This window comes from Neovison vison, chromosome 5 (assembly GCF_020171115.1).
Source record: "Neovison vison isolate M4711 chromosome 5, ASM_NN_V1, whole genome shotgun sequence".
Classification (NCBI taxonomy): Eukaryota; Metazoa; Chordata; class Mammalia; order Carnivora; family Mustelidae; genus Neogale; species Neogale vison.
The window spans coordinates 5,487,318-5,508,916 of NC_058095.1; the positions used below are offsets into that span (position 1 = coordinate 5,487,318).

The 21,599-nt window shown below is 58.7% G+C and overlaps 1 protein-coding gene and 1 non-coding gene across 7 annotated transcripts in view; both read right to left on the reverse strand.

Moving 5' to 3' along the window:
• ITGB4 (integrin subunit beta 4) overlaps nucleotides 1–21,027 on the reverse strand; it is a 30,673-nt gene extending 9,646 nt beyond the window's left edge. For 2 of the 6 annotated variants that reach the window (XM_044247425.1, XM_044247424.1), the window contains exons 1-26: nucleotides 20,927–21,027; nucleotides 17,879–17,970; nucleotides 16,674–16,756; nucleotides 16,351–16,452; nucleotides 15,991–16,195; nucleotides 15,340–15,436; nucleotides 14,448–14,619; nucleotides 12,298–12,561; nucleotides 11,874–11,963; nucleotides 11,433–11,555; nucleotides 10,883–11,047; nucleotides 10,633–10,709; nucleotides 9,639–9,841; nucleotides 7,456–7,559; nucleotides 7,238–7,336; nucleotides 6,952–7,081; nucleotides 6,232–6,354; nucleotides 6,031–6,137; nucleotides 4,977–5,010; nucleotides 4,610–4,801; nucleotides 4,271–4,374; nucleotides 3,899–3,957; nucleotides 3,741–3,764; nucleotides 3,143–3,291; nucleotides 2,864–3,043; nucleotides 1,895–2,043 (exon numbers count right to left, since the gene is read on the reverse strand). In XM_044247425.1, coding sequence (XP_044103360.1) covers nucleotides 1,895–2,043; nucleotides 2,864–3,043; nucleotides 3,143–3,291; nucleotides 3,741–3,764; nucleotides 3,899–3,957; nucleotides 4,271–4,374; nucleotides 4,610–4,801; nucleotides 4,977–5,010; nucleotides 6,031–6,137; nucleotides 6,232–6,354; nucleotides 6,952–7,081; nucleotides 7,238–7,336; nucleotides 7,456–7,559; nucleotides 9,639–9,841; nucleotides 10,633–10,709; nucleotides 10,883–11,047; nucleotides 11,433–11,555; nucleotides 11,874–11,963; nucleotides 12,298–12,561; nucleotides 14,448–14,619; nucleotides 15,340–15,436; nucleotides 15,991–16,195; nucleotides 16,351–16,452; nucleotides 16,674–16,756; nucleotides 17,879–17,960 — 3,117 coding nt within the window. In that variant the 5' untranslated portion in view covers nucleotides 17,961–17,970; nucleotides 20,927–21,027. The remainder of the gene's footprint in view (nucleotides 1–1,894; nucleotides 2,044–2,863; nucleotides 3,044–3,142; nucleotides 3,292–3,740; nucleotides 3,765–3,898; nucleotides 3,958–4,270; nucleotides 4,375–4,609; nucleotides 4,802–4,976; nucleotides 5,011–6,030; nucleotides 6,138–6,231; nucleotides 6,355–6,951; nucleotides 7,082–7,237; nucleotides 7,337–7,455; nucleotides 7,560–9,638; nucleotides 9,842–10,632; nucleotides 10,710–10,882; nucleotides 11,048–11,432; nucleotides 11,556–11,873; nucleotides 11,964–12,297; nucleotides 12,562–14,447; nucleotides 14,620–15,339; nucleotides 15,437–15,990; nucleotides 16,196–16,350; nucleotides 16,453–16,673; nucleotides 16,757–17,878; nucleotides 17,971–20,926) is intronic. The other 4 variants (XM_044247423.1, XM_044247421.1, XM_044247426.1 and 1 more) reach the window with 3 other exon arrangements.
• Nucleotides 15,018–15,125, reverse strand: LOC122908028. Its single transcript, XR_006384832.1, has one exon. It is a non-coding gene; the product is annotated as a U6 spliceosomal RNA (small nuclear RNA).
• Nucleotides 21,028–21,599: the final 572 nt, after the last annotated feature.

The following is a 21,599-nucleotide window of genomic DNA, read 5'->3' on the forward strand; positions in this document are numbered from 1 at the left end:
GCGCTGTGACCACTAGGTGGCGCTGCAAACTAATATTTCAAGTCCAGGCCCAGCAAGGGGCAAATTCAAGGAAATTTAAGGAAAGCAGGAGTTACCTGCTAGAACATTTCCAAACGTCAAAGTCACAAAAGACAAAGCAGGAGAATTGTATCAAATTAAGAGAGACTTCAGACACATTAAAAAATGCAATGCCAGATCCTTGACTGTTTCCTGGATTGGGGGCGGGAGTGGGGGGAGGGAAAGAGGTATCAAGGACATTGTGGGGACATGTGAACAAGGGGAGATCTGAATATGGACCGGTTATTAGATAATGCAACAATGTGAGCTTTCTTAAAGTTGGTAATGACAACGTTGTGTAGCATAGCCTTGTTCTCAGCAGGAGCCTTCATGATGTCTACCGCTTACTTTGAATAGTTCGTCAAACAAAATGAAATGGAACACAACGGTCTCTCCCTGGGTCTCCACAGTTACAGATAAGAGATCTACATCCGGGGCATCTGGGCGGCTCAGTGGGTTAAAGCCTCTGCCTTCAGCTCAGGTCATGATCTCAGGGTCCTGGGATCGAGCCCTGCATCGGGCTCTCTGCTCAGCAGGGAGCCTGCTTCCTCCTCTCTCTCTCTGCCTGCCTCTCTGCCTACTTGTGATCTCTGTCTGTCAAATAAATAAATAAAATCTTTAAAAAAAAGAGAGAGAGATCTATATCCACGCATAATTCTGTGTCTAGTTACGGGCATCTTGTAGGGAAGGAGAGAGAGAAAACCAGTATTAGTTGGCAACTCTCTGTAAAGGGTTAAGTGGGTGCTGATTTTATTAGTCTTTTCTTTTCTCTGCAGGCTTGAAGTTTTTCAAAATAAAAAGTTGGGGAATAATAATAATGTTTCTAAAAATACATAAATACCAAGTATCTTTATAAAAGCACAACAGGAGTGCCAGAATCTCTTAGATAATACGGTGTATTCAGTAAAACTTACAGACCTACAATTCTTTGGAACTTTCACTGGGAGCAGGGGAGTGGTGATGGGAACTGTTCCAGAGACTAAAAGGCAGAAGAGGGTGCGGCCAGCCTGCCGGAGCCCGAGCCCGTGCACATGCTCCCCCGCATTTGCCTAACAGGCCTGTGGGCCCATTCTACTACCCGCTGAGTCAACTGCTGGTATAAATATTTTTAGCTTGTACATGTTGATAATAAATTCAGAAACACAAACCTGGAAGCCAACACAGCACATGCAACACCTGGGTTTGGTTCTTCCCGGAGACTCAGGCTCCGTGACAGAGGGGACGGGGACCCGTGTGCCAGGCACTCCCTGCCTTCAAGGGTTGCCTCTTGCTTTTGGCCCTGGGAGGGCCTTCCAGGCAAACTGAGACAGTTCCTTGGGGAGTCTGCCCAGGGGCCATGTGGCCTCTGATCCCACCTCAAGAAGCCCAAAGCCCTGGGGGTGGTGGCTCAGTCGGTTAAGCATCAAACTCCTGATTTCGTCTCGGGTCATGACCTCAGCGTCCTGGGATCGAGCCCCGCATTGGGCTCCGTCCTTGGCATGGAGTCTGCTTGTCCCTTTCCCTCTGCCCCTCCCCACTGCTCGTTCTCTCTCTCAAATAAATAAATAAATAAACAAATAAAATCTTAAGGGGGAAAAAAAAGAAGCCTAAAGCCCCAGGACTGGGGCAGATAGAGAAGTCCATTTCAGTCTGAAGGGTCTGGCGGCCCTGACACCCTTGACGGTTTGTTGGAAGGAGACATGAATGATCTAGACATGTCGCTGGCAGTGATGGAGCCTCACTGACCTCAGGCACCACAGGCCCTTTCGGGGAGTGAGACACCGCTGCTGCCAAGTGGCCATGTCCTGCTCTCGCTGGGCACCGTGGAGACGCCACTGACCCGACGGTGGGGACTTACCCGGTTGCCCTGGGCCGTGTTGTCCTGCGTGCGGTAGGAGACCTGGGACTTGCCATTGTCCAGGATGCGCCGGACGACAGGAATGCGGGCCACTTGATCCCCGCCGCTGACCGCGTACTCGGCCTTCTCAAAAGACACGACCCCGCTGGCTGCAAGGACCCAGGTGGCAGTCAGGGCCACCCGGCCGGCCGCGGCCCCTTCTCAACAACCACCTGCCCTCTGGCCCTGCCCATCCCTCCTCATTCCACCGCCGTCTGGGGAGAGCAGAGCAAGGGAGTGGAAAATTCTTCCGGAGAAGAGCAAGGTGGCTGGAACAGAGTCCCACTGGCATCCTGGATGTTTCAGGGCAGAGAAAGGAGTCCAGGCAGGGACACAGCCAGAGAGGAGGCCCTGAGACCGAGGGCTGGGGCAGAGCAGGATGGAGTCCTGTGTTTGCTGGAGCAGATGGGCAGGAGGGCTCAGGGGCCCAGGAGGCCCTCCGGATGCAGGGGGATGGTCATCAACACCCCGGGCTTCCCTGAGGAGCAGGTAGGGAAGGCAGCGAGGGCATCGCCTGTACGGTGCCGTGTTTCCCCTCTGGACCGGCGTGGGTAAAACCAACTCCCACAGCCCTTCCTGTCTGCTGTCCTGGCATCCTAGGGACATTCATTCAACCTCCGAAGTTCAGAGGCCAGAAGGGACGGAAGAACAGGGGGATGGACGCGGGCAGCTTCAGGAGGACCCAGCACCCTACGACGGTTAGAACAGAAGCTCCCTCATGAGCATCACGACTAGACACTGTGCAGCGACGAACAGACACATACGCCTCTCAGGAGCCTGATGCCCATTTTACAGATGGAGAAACCAAGGCTCACAGAGGTTAAGTGACTTGCCTAGGCGACATGGCCTCATTTCTGCTCAGACACCAGGAGGAACAAGGGTTCCCAGAGCCCCCTTTCTAAGTCCCCTGCTCCCTCTGCCCTGACCTACCTTGCTCCTTGATGATGGTGATGTTCACCAGGCGGCGGCCGAGGGTGGCGGTGCCCATGGGTACGTCGATGGCCTCCACCAGCAGCTGCTTCTCGTCGTCGTCCTCGGGCCGGATGAAGAGGGGTACCCGCACGTCTACGAGCTCCACGCCCTCCTGGAACTCCACCATGCCCCGGGCATCTGGGTGGGTGTTGGCGGGGGGCAGTCAGAGAGCGGCCGGGGGGGGGCCCAGCGGGGTAGGAGGCACAAGGGAGCGGTGCAGGGAGCCTGCCCACCTACCCTGGTCTGCCGTGATGGTGTAGTATCCTGGGGCCACCTTGAGCTCATGGAAGGACCCCTGTTCCACGTGCTTCTCTGTCAGCTTCAGCAGGGCCTGCTTGGCGGAGCGGGGCGCCATCAGTACCGTGTCCACGATGGTGTGGTCCTGCCTGGGGCGGGGGCGGGGACAGGCAGTTAGGTGGGGATGTCAGGCCGGCCACGATGCTGGCACTTGCCCCCTGTCCCCCACCCTCCTGTCTGTCCTCTCCCCAGCGTGGGACAAGATGCCTGGCAGCAAAAGGTGCGGGGTCTTTGGAACCCGGCCGTCCTGGTGGCCCAGGCTGGTCCCGCCACCTCACCCTGAGCCTCAGTGGAGCCACTCTGTCCCTTGGAGCCTCAGGGTCCTCATCTACGAAGTGGGGCCCCTCCCTAGGCCCTCCCAGCCACCCCCCTTCAGGCAGGCTCTCAGGAGCAGAAGCAGGACAGAAACGATGCCACGGGTATGCATGCTGGAGTCAGACAGGCTGGGTTCAAATCCGGCCTCTAGTTCGCAGTAACCAGGCAACTGGAGGCAAGACACTTGACCTGGGGCTGCCCCACCTGTGTGCCTTCAACTCACTTTTTCCCGGCGTTGGGCTGCTGCCTGTGGGGGACCAAGAGGGGGCTGTGAGCTGCACAGTGTGTGGGGTGCAGCCATGCCCTGCTTGGGGGGGGTGACCCCCTAGAGTGGGCGGTTTGGGCAGCTCCCCCCACCCTCCCTGGGCCCTCAGGACCCACCGGAACTTGGTCTGCTGGAGCTTGTGTGAGTCTGTGATCTGTCGGTACACCTCATTCAGCTGCCAGGCAAGGAAAGGCGTGAGGCTGGGGCCCTGCGTAAGCCTCCCTACTCAGAGCCATCCAGGCCCAATGGGCATGGTTGGCCGGGGACATGCACAGGGGCCTGCACATTGCCTTGTCCCCTTCTGGAAACATTCATAGGATGACCCCAGGCCGGGCACATAGGATGACCCCAGGCTGGGCACATATTCAAGGAAGCCCCTCTTTCCTCTTTCCTACTTGGAAAAATCCAGGTTCCACAGCAGCTTTCCCTCTGCTCTCCCTCTCCCGGGATCACACCCGTGCCCAGAGATCAGCTTTTCTGGCCCTTACATTCTCCTCCACCTCCTGGCGCAGCTGGTTACACTCTCGCGTGTCAGGCTTCAGCAGGTTCTCAGTGCAAAGGCGGGCGAGGCGCAGGGACAGCCCGTAGGGCACTAGGGACAGGCAGGGATGGGGGTCATCAGCCCCCCGCGTGGCAGGCACCCTGGGAGACCCTCCAGGAGCCACGCTAAGATGGTGGGGTGGGGGAAGCCAAGCCCCTGTGTGCACCCAACACCCAGAGAGAACAGAAATGCTGTGACTGGAATCCTGGGACGGTGGGGAATGGGACCCGGGACCCAAGCCCCAGGGACACTGCTGGGAGTCACAGTGCCAAGCTCTCTTCCTCACCCAGCTCTGTGGGGTTGGTGCTGGAGGCATGGCTGGCAAAGCCAGGCCGCTGCACATTGTTGGTGATTTTCCATCGGACCATGTCCCGTCCCTTGAGGTTCCCACTGCGAAGCATGGGCGTGTCCAGGTGGTCCGAGGCCATCAGGTTCTCCCGTAGCATGTAGTGGTCCTCCTTGAAGCCCACCATGTGACCTGCGGGACGGGGTCCTCCACATGGGGCCTCACCCCAGACCCTCCCTGCCACACCCACTCTGGGTGGGACCCCAGACTGCCTCTGTTCCAGACTCAGCCCCTACTTCCCCTCTACCCTATCTAGGAGAAGGAGCGGTCAGAGCCCTTGCCACCCCCGCAGGTGCTGGGCCAATACCTTGGTTGCAGCAAGGGAGAAGTGCCAGGCAAGCCTAGAAGACAGGGTGGGGGGTGGATAAGGGCTGGGACAGCTGCCTCAGCCCACAGAAGCCCCTCCAGGTAACCCCCTCTCCATGCCAATGGTCCAGTGGGGCAACAGTGCCTTCCCCAGACACCAAGATATCACAGAAGTTGAAGGGGTCTAGGTGTGGAGCATACTGGGTGAGTACAGAGGGTGATGGGGGCAGAGGATTCTCAAAGTTTGTGCCATGGGTCCTGCCAGAATGTCTCTTAAGTAAAGGATCTATGATCGAATCCATTTGAGAAGCACTGATGTCATTCCCCATGCCACTCTTAGTGTTTCGCTATGCATATAGCTAGATCAAAGGCTCTGAGATGTCCTGCAGAGAAGCCTCTTTCCCAAATGTACTTGATCATAGATGTCTTTTTCTCTGTAATATACATTAATATCCCACAATCCTGGGGCTACTACACAGTGTCTTCTCTGTTCCTACGATTCAGTATTCTGTGCTGGGCCATCCTCCATGCTTTCCTGCCTTTTTAGCTCTTCTGACCGGTGAGACTATCAGCTCCTGGCGGGCAAGGCCCTCTCTTCCCTGTTGGCTCCCATGGCCCTTCACATGTGCCTGACCTGAGAGCAAGTCGTCTCAGGTTCTGGCCACTGATGGTTGGCAGAGGCAAAGGGCTGGGGTGGGGAGGCCACTAGAGCTAGGCAGAAGACGTGAGGTCACCTGGCCTCTGTCACCTATGAGGACCTTGGTGGGGTGGGGCCCTCAGGTGAGTGGTGCCCCTGGGGTAAGGGGGGACACTGGTGGGAGGTGGGAACCTGGTGGGGGATGGGAACTCTGGCAGGGGTGGGGACCCTGGCTGGGGTAAGTGGGGACCCTGGCAGGGGATGGGGCCCCTCGTGGGGGATGGGACCCCCTGGGGTAAGTGGGGACCCGGTGGGGGATGGGGCCCCTCGTGGGGGATGGGACCCCCTGGGGTAAGTGGGGACCCGGTGGGGGATGGGGCAGGGCCCCGTGTGGGGGGCGGGCCCGAGGAGCCCCCACCTTGCAGCAGGCGCAGTACTTCCAGCACAGCAGCAGCAGCAGCGCCAGGAGCAGCAGGAGGAAGAGGAGCAGAGGGATGAGCCACCAGAAGGACCTGGGTGGGCAGTCTGCGGAGGCAGGGGAGGAAGAGAAGGAGGGGGGCACTGCCCACTCCCCACTGGAGGCTGCCAGGCCACCCACCGGCCCCGTCGGCCAGCTCACCCTTCTTCTTGTGCACCAGGACGGTGCTGTTGGGCCCGGGGGCGCCGTCGCCCTCCACCGTGTAGCTGTACGTGCAGTCGTCCTCCTCGTCCCGGAAGGAGCAGTGCTCCACCACCTCCTCTGCTGTGCCCATGGACAGTTAGCAGGGCGCCCCAGGCCTGGGGAGGCGTTCTCTACGCTGGGGCCCACCGTGCCCACAGTGGGGGGGAGGCCCCTTCCTGGGGGAGAACGCAAGGTCCGGGGCACAGAGCCAGGCCGAGCTGGGGCGCTGCCCTGTCCCTGCCCAGGAGCATCTAAAGGCTGCCAGTCTGTGCCCCCTCCTCCCCATCCTGGGCGTCCCTCAGGAACCTGGCTTCTAGAACGTTTATCTGACCCAGAGGAGAGGAGACTGTGCGCCCCCCCTGGGCCATTTATGTGCCTCTACAGTGTTCAGATCCCGGCCTGACTATCTGCCCCCCGGCCTAAGCCAGGCTCCCCCTCCCTGGACTCTTCGGTCCCTACTCAGCTGGGCCTCCCGCCAGGGTCTGTGGGTCCTGTCTGCGTTCTGTGACCTCTCCCCAGTCTGCAATCGCTTCCCTCGCTCTGGTCTGCATGACCTCAACCTGGATCGTGTGCCCCCTGCCCAGCGCCACCGCCCTGCCCAGCTGAGCGACACCCCCTACCCATCGGGTGCCCTCTGCCTAGGTTATTAGCAGCCCCGTCCTCAGCTCTGCCTCACACCTGTCTTGAGCTCATCCACCATCTTGACCTTGAAGCTGCATTCCTCACACATACGGCCCTTCTTCTCACCAGTGCCCCAGGCTTGGCACTGCACACAGGAGCGCAGGTCCTCGCAGAGGCCCAGGCGTATCTGGGTGGGAGAGGAGGGGAGTTGGGGACTGTGGCTCCCTCCTTAGCCTAACTCACACCCCTGGCCGGCTCCTCTGTCATCAGGCTCGGCGCCTCCTGTCGGCCCTGCCCGGTGCCTCAGTTTCCCATGCCCCCACCCCAGTGACGTGGGCCTCACCGCTGAGTAGTTGATCTCACAGATGGTGTCCGTGTAGAGCGACTGCTGGTTACAGTGGCAGCGGCCACACTCGCAGTAGCCACGCCCGTTACAGATGCCCTAGAACAAGAGGAGGCACTGGTGAGGCGCCGGTGCTCCCACCCCTGCCCAAGAGGGCAGGTGATTCTGGCTACGGTCCCTTCTGCCACCCTGCCCTCCCTCCTCGTGCCCCTGCCTACCCCGCTGCTGTCAATGCAGGTGGCATTGCTGAGAGGGCAGTCACAGCTCAAGCCTGTCCAGCCAGGCTCACACGCACACTGGCCCATGGAGCAGCGTCCCCGGTCTGCAGAGAGTGGGGAGGGAGAGGAGAGGAGAGCCACATTCACTCCTGCAGTCCATGCTGCCCATCTGCCCGGGAGGGCCTGTGGCTGCTCAGCCTGAGCTGGGATTTCTCCAGTCAGGGGCTGATCCCTCTCTTCCTCACTTTCTTGGAATCTCCTTCCCTCCATCTCTCTGATTCCATTTCGTCTTCTACTTTCCGCTCTATAGCCAGAGTCATTATCCCAAAACACAAATCCAATCGTGTGTCTCCCTGGTTTAAGAACGCCTAAGGAGTTCTGGCCAATGCAGTAAGGTTAAAAAAAAAAAAAAGAAAAAGAAATAGAACATGTAAGTATTGAAAAGGAAGAAGTAAAACTGTTATTATTTTAAATGTTAGGAACAAGGGGTGCCTGGCTGGCTCAGTCAGTGAAGCAGGGGACTCTTGATCTCAGGGTTGGAAGTTCAAGCCCCACATTGGGTGTAGAGATTACTTAAAAATAAAATCTTTGGCGCCTGGGTGGCTCAGTGGGTTAAGCCGCTGCCTTCGGCTCAGGTCATGATCTCGGGGTCCTGGGATCGAGTCCCGCATCGGGCTCTCTGCTCAGCAGGGAGCCTGCTTCCTCCTCCTGGATCTCTCTCTACCTGCCTCTCTGCCTACTTGTAATCTCTCTCTGTCAAATAAATAAATAAAATCTTTAAAAAAAAATAAAATCTTAAAAAATAGATATTAGGGACATGTTGCAAAATAGCAAAAAGAACCTACAGATAAGTTACTAAGTTTTATAAGTGTTTAAAAAATATTTCTAAGTTATAATGCCCTTTTTTTTGTTTTAAGATTTCATTTGAGAGTGAGACAGAGAGAGCATGGGCAGAAAGGAGGGGCAGAGGGAGAAGGACAAGCAGACTCCCTGCTGAGCAGGGAGCCCGACACAGGGCTCCATCCCAGGACACGAGATCATGACCTGAGCCAAAGGCAGATGCTTAACTGACTGAGCCACTGAGGTGCCCCATTCATAAGTGATTTTTACCAAAGTGGCTGGATACAAGATTAACATACAAATAGCTTGAAAATGAAGTCAAACCCTCCAATGACTCCCTTTAGCCGAAGGATGAAGTCTACTATCCTTAAACCAGAATAAGCGTTGATTAACCACAGCCTGCAGGCCAAATCCAACTCACTACCTACTTCTGCTGAAGTTTTATTGGAATGGAGCCACATTCACTTGTTAATATATTGTCTATCGCTGCTTTCTGCTACAGTGGCAGAGCTGAGTAGTCGTGGCAGAGACCATAGAGCTCATAAAGCCAAAAATATTTTCTTTCTGGCCCTTTAAGAAAAGTTGGGACTCGGCTAGAACTGGAACCCACAGCCCCGCATTCTGGTCCTGCCTCCTTCTCCAGCAGCCTCCACCTCCCCTCGTCTCCCACAGCTCTGTCAGTGCCAAATGTCTGCCTTCCTCCAGATACACCCAGTTATCCTTTCCTTTCTTTGTGCCCACTCCCACGTGGAGGACTGAAGGGGAAACATGACAGACAAAGGCAAGAAGGGAGGAAAGATAGGAAAGCAAGGGCTTGACCTCCAGGGGCAAGAAGATAGTTGGGGCTAAGTAAGCATGTGAGGGCTGGATTTTTGTTGATTCTCCCCCATTCAACCACCCAATCCTTCTTGGGGCCTCTGTATGGTTTCCGTGACTCCTGCCCTGCTGGGAAGCCCTGGCTGCAAGGCACAAAGCCTGTGGGACTGTGGTGGGCGCAGGCCCCCAGGTCCTGCCTGCTGCAAACGTGCCATCTCCTGGGAGAGGGAGGACTGTTGCGGCACTGGGACCCCCCCCATTGGACATTGAGGGTGGGCAGAGATGGCAGGACCTCAGGAGGAGAGTCTGAACCATGAACAGGGGCCTTGGACATCAAGTTTGTAGAGGGGAGGGAGGTCCAGGCTGGGATGGACTTAGGGGAGGCATCTGGGGAGCCACGAGAGGGGCTAGGTCCAAACTTGGGGATTCTGACTCCTGGCTTGGCCCTCCCCCCGGGTCAGGATACCCAGGTCGCCCTTGGTGTCCTGAGCCCCCCCAACACTGGCCACAGGGGCCACTGAGCTCACCATTACACAGGACCCCGGAGGCACGGGGACACTGGAAGTTGTCATACTCGCAGAACGGACCCTCATAGCGGCCTTCTCCGTAGCAGATGCAGTGGCCGCACTGGCATTCGCCACGGCCGGAGCACGGCTTGTCCTCGCCCTCCCGCAGGCAAGGCTTTATGTCGCTCAGCGAGCCCGTGGAGCAGCTGCAGGTCTTGCCGCTCCTGCAGAAGGAGCCAGTTACTTCCCCACAGCCTGAGAGGAAGGTTGGGGCTTTTGCCGACCCATTATACAGATGAGGAAGCTGAGGCTTTGAGAGGGCCTCCGAGGGTCCACGTCACACAGACAGCAGTGCCTGCCTGAGCTGAGACCCAAATGCCGGTCCCTCCCACGACCCTCCCAGTGTCCCTAACTCAAGCCTCATGCGCTTGTTCAGTGTCTTACAGGTTTGAAAGCCCTCACCATCCTTACGGTGAGCTTCTTTCTTTCTTTCTTTCTTTTAAAATATTTTATTTGTTTATTTGACAGACAGAAATCACAAATAGGCAGAGAGGCAGGCAGAGGGAGAGGGGGAAGCAGGCTCCCTGCTGAGCAGAGAGCCCGATGCGGGGCTCGATCCCAGGACCCTGAGACCATGACCTGAGCCGAAGGCAGAGGCTTAACCCACTGAGCCACCCAGGCGCCCCGATGAGCTCGTTTCTGATCAGATCCCGTGTACGCATGGTTCAGAAGGCTACCACAGTTGGATAAAGTGAAAAGCAAGGGTCCCTCTCGTGTGTGTCCCCATCAGCCAGTCCCACACCCTGCTGGCCACCACTGTCCTGATCCTTGCACCTCTTCCCGGAAACATCCTTTATGTCTATGCATTTCAAAGCGCTTTGAGCTGGAGTCACCTCGCTATGGGGCAAGACCCTTTCCAAGCCTTTTTGTGATCCGCCATCCCGCCCTCAGCCGGGCGTCCACCGTGCGGCCCACGTCAGAGCCTTGCAGCGGCCGGGGCCTCCCGCGCACTCACCAGCCCTCGCTGCACACACAGTGCCCGCACATGAAGTCTCCGTGGTAGTTGCAGCGAGCTGAAAGCTCCTCTTTTTGCTGGAAGGAGATCATGGCGGGTGTCACAGGGCCCCTGGACCCTTCTGCTGCCTCCGCCCCTCAGGGCACCCCGCAAGGCAGATGCGGCCACCCGGAGGCTCTGCTTCACCCCCCGGGGCCTCCCCGGGCAGGGGGCTAGCCCTTCCCTCCCTCCTGGCAGGGCCGCATCGCACCAGCTCACACGGGCACACGTCGCAGATGATGCCGGCATCCATCCAGAGGCCGTCCGAGAAGGAGGGCTTCAGATGAATGGTGCCCTTCCGGTCCTCCTCTCCCATCTGGCACACGTGGGTCCCGTCCACTGCCTCCATAGCCCGCAGCTGCACCTGGTAAGTGCCCTGCAAAGACCCCAGCCACGTGGATGTTGATGAGAGGCACCTGTGGCCCACTCCCTCCTCCAGGCAGCCCTCCGAGCTCTGTGATTAATCCTCATTCCGCAGACGAGGACAAGCTAGAAAGGCGCCCAGGTCACCCAAGTGGTTAACCCAGGGGGCTTCGAACCCAGGCCTGTCTGACTCTGACGGCACCGCTCTTTTTTATTATTATTATTTAAACCAATCTTTTTTTTTATTAAGTAATCTCTATGCCCATGACCCCAAGATCAAGGGTCAGCCAGGAGCCTATAAAGGCGATGCTCTTGACCCCTGCTCGGGCAGACACCCCCACCCCCTTTGCAGGGCCTTGTGCCCATCCTCCCCTACCCAAAACCCCACAGAGGCCTACTGGTATCCCTCGCTTGATGTGAAAGGACCCAGTGTCTGTCTTCTGAAACATAGCAGAGGTGACCTCTGTCCGCAGGCCTCGGGGGCTTTCCAGGGCCCGGATGTCCAGGTTGGAACGAATGAGCTGGAGGAGGACAAGCAATGAGCGGTCTGGGAGGGGGAGCCTGGCCACCCACTCTGGCCTGGTCTGGCTGAGCACCCCCCAACTCCGCATGGAGGACTGAGGTGGAGTTGGTGGGGGGGTCAGAGTGGCAGAGCCCGCAGGAACTTGGAGCCAGGCTAAGGCAGGGGGGGCATCTCAGGGTCCCCAGGGAACAGCAGAGCCCTTCCTCACATGCCTGGCCTACTTCTCAACCTCCACCTGAGCCATCCTTTGCCCACTCTGCCTCCTCTCCAGCCCTGCCCCTGAAGGTCTCAGACCGGGGCCGCGCTCGGGCCTCACCTGGAAGGCTTCCTGCAGCAAGTCCACGATGTTGGAGGAGTCCTCCTGGAGCACTCCCAGCGAGGAGACGGGGAAGTACGTGTGCAGCTTCTGTGGGGGAGAGTGCCAGCCCGGGCCTAAGTCCTCCACAAGTCTCACCTCACGGAATGCGGACAGGAGCTTTGCCGTTATCCTCCCTGAAGGCCTGGTGTGCTCTGGAGCCTGCCCTCCTCACCCCTACTCGCTTGGGAGTGGGGTAGGGGGATGGGCACCTGAACTCCCCTTCCCATCGGGGTCCACCCTTGGGGCAGCCAAAAGCTTTGGGAAGGAAAGAAGGAAGAGCTGGAAGGAGGGGAGGGAGGGAGGGAGGGAGGGAGCACGTCTGAGAAGTCCCGCGCAGCCCCCTCCTGCCCCCCTCTGGCCCCGGGAGGCCTCAACCCCGCACCTCATAATAGCTGTAGGAGTAGTTGGTGACGGCGAAGATGGGGATGATGTTGTGCTTGCCCAGCAGGCGCACCAGCGTGGGCACGGACGGGTAGTCCTGCGTCTTGTACTGCGTGTAGGTGCCCGAGGAGTCCAGGTGGCACGCCTCGTCGTTGCGGCTCAGGATGCCCGCCAGCACGTTGGCGCCGTCCGCCTCGTAGTGGAAAGCGGACTCGGTGGAGAACACCAGCACGTGCGTGCTGTCGGGGCGCCAGCCAATGTCCCTCTGGGAACGACAAGCAGTGGGGAGGCCCATGGAGCAGGCCGCCTGCTGAGGACGGACGTCGCAGTGCAGAGTGTGACAGAGAGAACAGGACCCAGCACGAGCTCAGCTGAGCCGCAGGTGCTCCCGTCAGGGGCCATGTGACCAACAGCTCGTGGGTGGCAGAAAGCTGCGACCAGGATCGGGGACGGATGCGGACGGGCTCTGTGCACACAGTGGTCACCACGCAAGACCCGAGCCAGCGTCATCTGACTGGCCTCCCAAGGCTTCACAGTTACTCTGCGGGAATATTTCTTTCTTTCTTTTTTTAAATTTGATTTTTAAAAAATTATTTTTATTAACATATAATGTATTATTTGCCCCAAGGGTACAGGTCTGTGAAGCATCAGGCTTACACATTTCACAGCACTGACCATAGCACATACCCTCCCCAACGTCCATCACCAGCCACCTTATCCCTCCCCCACCGCCCCCCAGCAATCCTCAGTCTGTTTCATGAGATTAAGAGTCTCTTATGGTTTGTCTCCCTCCCGATCCCATCTTGTTTCATTGATTTTTTTTTTAAAGATTTTTTTTATTTATATATTTGGCAGAGAGAAAGAAACAGTGAGAGTGAACACAAGCAGGGGAAGTGGGAGAGGGAGAAGCAGGCTTCCAGCCGAGCAAGGAGCCCCATGCGGGACTTGATCCCAGGACCCTGACACCGTGACCTGAGCCAAAGGTAGCTGCTTAAAGACTGAGCCCCCCAGACACCCCTGTGGGAATATTTTAACTGCATGGGAAAATGCATACATGCAACTGGTGAACGAAAAGTCTGGTTAGGGGCACCTGGGTGGCTTAGTCTTTTGAGTGTCTGTCTTTGGCTCGGGTCATGGTCCCAGAGTCCTGGGATGGAGCCCCACGTCAAGCTCCCTGCTCAGCGGGGGAGCCTGCTTCTACCTCTCCCTCTGCAGCTCTCCCTGGTTGTGCTCTCTCTCTTTCTTCCAAATAAATAAATAAATAAATAAATGGCAAGAAAAGACCAGTTAAAATAGATACAGCTGTGCATGGCAGTTAGAAAAATATACAGATAATTTGGAAAACTATGTATTACAAGTGAAAATGCTTGTGATAGTGTTAATTAAAGAAAAAGTAAGTTTCAGAATTATAAGTATACTGATTTCAGCTATATAAAGTAAGGAAAAGTGTGCAAAATATGCTGGTGGGGGGCGCCTGGGTGGCTCAGTGGGTTAAGCCGCTGCCTTCGGCTCAGGTCATGATCCCAGGGTCCTGGGATCGAGTCCCGCATCGGGCTCTCTGCTGAGCGGAGAGCCTGCTTTCCTCTCTCTCTCTCTCTCTGCCTGCCTCTCTGCCTACTTGTGATCTCTCTCTGTCAAATAAATAAATAAAATCTTTAAAAAAAAAAATATGCTGGTGGGGTACCAAGTGACTGGCTGGCTGGTTGTGATGAAATTATGGGCAATTTATGCTGTTTTCCAAATTGTTTATACGATGGATATATTATTTTCAAAATGAAAAAATCACCGTGCACGTAAAAACTACCCTCTTCGGCTGCCCAGTGCAGTTCGAGACTGTGGATTCTGGAAGACTGGCATTAGCAGGGAGATTGGGGGTAGGTTGGCTTTAGGGCACGGAAGATTCCAGAACCCCAGAATTCACGTCTGCTTTGCTGGTTGGTACAAAAGCAGACTGACTACTCAGGCTGGGGGGGCCTTGGATCCCAGCACATCTCAGCCTGGCTTGTAACTGAGGACTCCCTGGAGGGTCTGAACTTGTCTTTGGGCCCGGGGGTCATTGCCTGGCCACAGAGCCGGCCGGTGGGCAGCTCATAGCCCTTGCAGAGAAGCACAGCCCTGATGTGGGTGGGCAGGGCTGTCCCTGACACTTACCGTGCACACGGCCACCTGCAGGATGGCATCAAAACCTCCTTCAGGAGCGTCCAGGTTGCCTGAGATCCGCTCCCCTAGCAGTTTATTACGAAACTCGTCCAAGTTGTTTGTCAGGCTGATGACGTTCTTGAAGGAGAAGGGGGGGTCGCTGTTGGGCCAGGGCTCCTTCAGCCTGGGCAGAGGCGGAGGGAGAGGGGGACAGAGTCAGGGGAGAAGACCCTGTGCCCATCCTGTGTCCACCCTCTCTAAAAGTGTCCCACTGGCCTGCTTCGACCAGAACACTTGTAAGTGCCTGGTTGAGAGGAGGTGAGCCCTGTGGCTGGGACACCTGATCACTCGGTCACTCAATCCTTTTTTTTTAGACTATTTTATTATTTTATTTTATTTTACTTTATTTCATTTCATTTCATTTTATTTATTCAACTTGGCTTTCTTCTCAGCTTTACTGAGGCAGAACTGACAAAGCTGTAACATGTTTAAAATGCACAATGTGATGATTTAATATGCAGAAGTCCCCCCCTTATCTGTGCTTTCAGACACCCATGGTCAACCACAGTCTGGAAGCAAATGAAAAATAAGGAACGCTTCACGAATGTGCGTTGTCATCCTTGCGCAGGGGCTATGCTAATCTTCTCTGTATCGTTCCCATTTTAGTGTATGTGCTGCCGAAGCGAGCACTTTATTTATTTTGCTTTTTAGAAAGATTTTGATTCATTGGACAGCAAGCAAGCGAGAGGTGGGGGTCATAGGGAGAGGGAGGAACAGACTCCCAGACTCCCCCCTGAGCAGGGACCCTGACACAGGGCTCCATCCCAGGACCCCGGGATCATGACCTGAGCCGAAGGCAGATGCTTCACCAACTGAGCCCCCCATGCGCCCTTCAGCCACTCACTTCTCAGGCCTCATGTCTGTCTGAGGGACACTGACTTTGTCCACAAACTTGCCAAATCCGATAGTGTAGTCATCAGTGAGCGTCTTCAGGACCTGGGCTGGATTTCAACAGGAAAAAGAGGAGAGGACTGAGCCCCAACACCCCACCCCCATCAGCAGAGGGGGCCAGGGGCTGGCTCAAGAAGGAGGAAGAGGGAAAATAACCTCCTGTCAATACCTCGTGTGTGAACATCAGTTCAGGCTCACAGTAGCCCTTCTCCCTGTTCACAGATGAGGGAAATGGCACTCGGGGTCGGGGGCAGAGTCACGCATGGAGCAAGGGAGGGGACAGCAAGGGAGGGAACTGGAGAAGAGCTGGGGCAGAGTCTTGGCCTCACGGCCCCGGGTATGCTCCCTGTAGGGGCCAGATGGTTCTGTTGCCCACCCAGCTGGGCCTTTTCCGAAGTCTTGAGTGGTTAGTGGGGTCTGGCTGGGCCCCTGCCTCAGAATGGGAGGGGAGGGAATTCTTGGGGGGTTCAGATATCCTATCCTTCCTTGTGGCATGGCTGTAGCCATCCTGAGCCCAGGCCCTCCAAGCAGGGGCCCAGCCAGCAAGATGAGGCCACCCTCTCCGCTCCCCACCCCACTGTCCTCTGTGCTGGCCCAGCCATACCCAGTCTCTCCCCCATCTGCTTGAGGTTGTCCAGATCGTCGGACATGGAGTTGGAGAAGTCCATGAGGATGTACAGGTCCATCGGGCTCTTCTCGGGCTCGAACACCTTCATCTCAAAGTGCTGCTCCTCGCCGGGCCGCAGCCGGACCCGTAGCCCCTGGGGTGACACCTGGCTGCGCTGCAGGTTCGTGTTGATCTGGGTGTCCTGTGTCCAGGGGAGGGGGACAGGGGAGGCTGGAGGGTCACTCCAGAGATCTGATGGGGAGCCTCTCAGCCCAGCCAGCGGACACGGCGGACCCCTGTAGACAGCCGGCCTCGAGCATGGGCCGGCCCGCTTCCCTTGACCCCCACTCCGGGCACCTCTGTGATCTCGAAGCTGCTCTCCATGACCACCAGGCTCTCCCACCGGCAGCCCGCAGCCAGCAGCTCTGCCTGGGTGTTGCAGCGCCGGTCCTTGAACATCTGGCCAGAGGAGATGGGGTCAGGGGGGCCAGTGCCCATCCCCCGGCTGTCCCAGCCCTGGATCTCTCCTGACCCTTGCCTGTTCCACACCCGCCTGGCCTGAGGCTGGGCCGAGGGTGCGGCAGGTGTGGACTGGGCCAGAGCGCGGGGTGGGGCACGGCGGGGTGGGGCAGCCGCGTTGGGACTGGGCTCAGGAAGGTGGGCAGGCGACGGAGGCTCACCTCGTCCGTGCAGTAGGCGCATTCCCTGTCCACGCGGATGCACTCGGTGCAGCTCTTCACCTGGGCCCTCTTGCAGTGGTTCGCTGGAAGGCAGAGACGAGCGGACCCAGTGAGATGAACCTCACCAGGGGCCAAGACCTTTCCCGTGAGCACTGGAGAGAGGCAGGGGTTCTCTCCTGCTTTACGGAGGAGGAAGCGGAGGCCGGTGGGTAGGTGGTCTGTCCGCCCGGCGTGGCCAGGGCAGAGCCGGGTCTCACACCTGAGCTTTCCACTCAAGCCAGGATGGTGCGGGGCTGGCCCATTTGCTAGTGGGGACACCCTGGCCATCCCTCCCCTGCTCCTCCAGGGCACAGGGGACTGTGTCTGTCTTGCTTATTGCTGTTTCCAGTCTCCACCCAAGCCCCGCACACAAAAAAGTGTTAGTAAATGAGTGAAAGAAAACTTCGGAGTTTCCCGAAGGGTTACAAGGATTCCCTTTGGTTCTGCTCAGTTAAAATCACAGCGAGGGGGATGCCTGGGTGGGTCAGTTGGTGAAGCGTCTGCCTTGGGCTCAGGTCATCACCCTGGAGTCCTGGGATCGAGCCCCGCATCGGGCTCCCTGCTCAGTGGGGAGTCTGCTTCCCTCTGCCCCTTGCCCCCCGATTCGTGCTCACAGGTGCTCTGTCTCTCTCAAATAAATAAATAAAATCTTAAAAAAAAAGAAAATTTGTAATAAAAAAAATCACAGTGAGGACCTACTGTGTACACTCAGTATACACGGTGGGGGCCTCCCGGGCTCCAGGCGATGGTGGGTGGTCAGTGTTTAACACTGGCCCTGGTGGGGGCAGGGAAGCCCTGCCTTGCGGCATCGCCCACGTTTCCGTCGTGGCCTATCCCAGGCGCCCCAACACAGCCTGTTCTGAAGGCCAAATTTCCGTGGTAGGAGCCGACCGGAAGAGAGTCATGGGTCTCTCCTCCAAGTTCCCATGAGAAACACCTGCGAGTGCCTCAGATCCCCGAGTGCGCGGTTGCCCCGGGGCTCTGGGCCGCGTGCTCCCCAGCCCTCGCGCTCCCCAGCCCTCGCAGCGGGCCCTGGCTGTTTGTTGAGTGGCCAAGTGAGCGTCAGGGGAAAGACACCCTGTGGCTGGCCTCCGTGGAAGGGCAGTACCTCGAAAGGGGAGCCCCCGCCCAGAAGGGTGCTGCAGACGTGTGCCAGACCCACTCACCCATTTCCCCCGGGAAGCTGGCGCCCAGCGCGACGGCCAGCAGAAGCAGCCGGCTCCAGCGGCTGGGGCTGGGTCGTGCCATCCTCTTCCTCCTGTGTAACAGCCAGAGCTGACGGAAGACGTTCCACAGCCCGCGGCCCTGCCGGCCACAGCTCTAGCGCTCCCACCACACAGGGCTGGAAACTGAGGCTCAGACAGTGTCAGTGATGTTCCAAGGCTACCCAGCCTGCAAGCGGTGGGGTCCAGGTATCCCGCCCCGCCGCAGCTCCTCTTGCCGTCTCGGGAGTGGCTAAGATGCGCTGCGGGCCTGCATCCTGCCCTGGGATGCCCCACCCTGGCACCATTGAGGACTGGGGGCTCTGAGCGTGTCCCCATGCCAGGGGCTTCTATGCTGATCTCGTGGAGAGCAGGGCGAGGCTTATTCTGCCTTTGCCTCTCAGATCCCAGTGGGCCTGGGTCAGGTCTCACCCAACAGGAGGCCACCCCTTGAGGGCCTGGCTTTACCCTTCCATCCCCTGCTTGTTGTGGCCTCACGGCCCTTTGATGAAGGTGCTGTGGCCAGGGGGAGGGGGGCCCTCCCAGGATCTGGGGCCTGCAGAGGGGAGGTGGGAGCTGGCTGTGCCCAGCTTGGCTCTGCAATGACACCCTGGCCCCTCACTGGTGGGGTCCCCTGCCCAACCCCCTACCCTGCCTGCTCCAGAGTTGAGTTTTCTGGGTCCCTGAGCAGATCATCTTTTCAGAAGTCAACCTGGAGCTACATTACATACCCCTCCTGCCCTCTTTCTCTCTCTCTCTCTCTCTCTCTCACACACACACACACACACACACACAAACACACTCTCCCTGTGCCAGTCTCCCCAGGAAGGCGCCTGCCTCTGGCTCACTACTACCCTGTCTCATCTCCTCAGTGACCTTCGGGGCAGGCACTGACAACCCTGAGGCCTTTTAAAAGACGGGTGGCCTGCTGCCTTGGGAAGAGAAGGAACTGGGCAGAGCCACCAGGCCTGCAGAGCGGAGGACAGATGTCAAAGCCCCGGCTTCTTTGTCCAGGACCAGTCCCCCGGCATGCTCACGGGTTCCTTCTCCTGGGACCACTCCTCAGTTCCCGGCCTGTGGGCAGCAGCAGCTAAGGCTTCCCCATTAAACTTCCCTTTAAGGGTTGGGGAAGCCTGTGGAAGGGGGCAGGAAGGTACTTCCTCCCTCCCTCTGAGCCATGTCCCTCCCAGGAGGCCACCAGCAGCCCCCAAACATCCAGAGGCTGGGAGGAACTGTCATCTCAGAGGGGCCTAAGGTAAGGAAGCCCTGAGCCAGCCAAGGCGGGGGCGGCTTTCTGGGGGAAATGACTTTCCCGCAGCCTTGGGGTGTAGGCACCACGCCCACACGCTGCACAATAAGGGCCACAGACTGGGACCTCCCCGGGGCACCATTATGCATGCAGGTACTGGCACTGGAGGGCCAAGCCCGGCTCTTACTCACCCTCCCGGGCTGGGCACAGAGCAGGCTCGTGCCCAGCACTTCACCCACGTGATGGCCGTGTCATCTACGCAGGAACTGGGTGGGAGATGACCATGATACCCCTATTTCCCAGATGAGGAGATAGAGATGGGGCACAAGGCTGCCGGGGCGCCTCATCCTCCGGCCAGCAGTGTGGGAGCCTGGACAGGACCAGGGCAGTCCAGACCTGCCCCCATTTAACCTCTTTGTCATCCTCAGAAACCCTAAGATGGCAGTTAGGGGGCGAGCTATGCACTCAAGAGTGTTTTTGTTTGACTCCAACTTGGGTTTAAAAAGTTTAAAAACAAGGAGATTTCACAGAAAAGTTAGGCTGATGCGTTTCCTGGAGGTTGTGGCCACAGGCTGGGCCAGGTGCTCAGGACATGAACGGTCCCGGCCACCCTGGGGGCTCTCCCAGAACCAGGCTTCCTCCCATCCCACAGGACCCCCGCTTTCCCATCTCCTGGGCCCCTCAGCAGCTCTGTCACACAAGGAAATCGGGGCCCAGGAGACAGGCACGCTTTCCCCACTGTCCCCCAGCTGTCTCTCTTCTGTCCCCCGCTGTCCCCCAGCTGTCTCTCTCCTCTCAGCCCTCAGGATGGAGAGAGACCCTCAGCCTTCACTTCCAGCTCTGTCAGATCCGTGGGCTCAGGGTGTGGCAAGGCCGTGCTGGGGTGGGAAGGAGCCCAGCCCTGCTGTCAGAAGCCATCGGAATCGGAAGTCCCTGCACCACAGCCAGAGGGCCACCAGGGGCTGAGGGGGAAAGGGGCAAGCCCTTGAGGAGGGTCAGTGGTGGGCATAGCCCCCATGGCTGTTGAAGAGGTCAGGAGAGCTTCCTGGAGGAAGCGTGTCCTGAACCGACTTTGGGAAGAGGGCAGGCGTATACTTGGCCAAAAGGAGAGTCAGGGACTCCCCAGACCTCAGCCCCTGCTGTGCTTGGTCAAGAGGGGAGTCAGGGACTCCCCAGGCCACAGATGGACGGACCGCGGCACTGTACACAGCAGGCAAGGCCTCGCCAAACATGGAGAGCCTTTGCCCATAGGTGGCTGCTCCCCCACCTTCTTTGCAAACCCCAGTGGGCCCAGCCCAGTAGGCCTGCCAGCCACTGCCTAGCCTCTGCCCACTTCTCCCGCACACCCACCCAACCCTCAGGCCTCTCTCCCTAGTCCTGAGGTCTCAGGGCCAAGAGCCTTAGCCGGCCCCACGGCCCCTCTGCGCCCAGCTGCCCCCAGGGCACACCTTGGCAGCCCAGGCAGCTGCCCCGGGCAGGATGGGGCCAAGGCCTGGCAGCCTTTAGGAAGGGAAGAGCTGAGGAAACAAAAGGCACCCGGCCCTCCCAAAAGGGCCCCTGGATGTGCTGGCCGGGCTGCAGTGGGCACTCACTTTCCCCTCCTCGCCTCCAGGCTCCCAGAACGGACGCCCAGCACAGGCGGCCCCGGGGCACTGGAGGGGCGGGCGGGGTGCAGCCCGGCGACCCCCGACTGTCCCGCCGTCCCGCCCCCCTGCCCCGCGCCCAAGCCCCCCGCGCCTGCCGCGGTCGGAGGCCGGACCTACCTCGGCGCGGACTGGCGCCCTCCCCGCGGTGGGCTCCGCTCGGCCGCTCCGGCTGCAGCGCGCGGGCGAGCCGGGACTGTCCGGAGGGCGGGTGGCGGGGAGGGCGGGCGGCGGCCGCGGGGAGGGGACCGCTTTATGGGGCGGGCGGCAGGTGGGAAGGAGGCGCTGGTGAGTCAGGCCCGCCGCATTCCTGCGCGCGGCGCGCACCTGTCGGGGCAGGAGCCGGGGCGCCGCCGCCGCCGGGCCCGCCCCCCGGAAAAGGCTGCGGCTCCCTGGGCGCCCAGCCCCTGCGCCCCGACCGACGGCGGCGGGGGCGGAGGAGGAGCCTCCCCCATCTCTCCGGGCCGGCCCAGGGCGCCGCGCCTCCCCACCCCTCCAGGCTGCGGAGTCGGGTGCCCGGCTGCCTCTGGCCGGGGGTGGCCTCTTGGCTGCCCACCCACCTCCGGACTCAAGGCGGTGAGCAGCCCCGCTGCCCCGACGGCCATCGACCGTGCGCGTGGCTTTCGTCCGGTGCCGGTGCCCGGGCGGGCCCAAGGATGCCTGAGCCCGATCTGTCATTCCCTGGGTCCGTTCGGCCTCACCCGCCTCCACGTGTGTCTAGAGGGAGATCCAGTAAGGACTGCCTCCCTGAGTGTCCTCAGGCAAGGCACTTAAACCTCCTTGACGTTTGAGT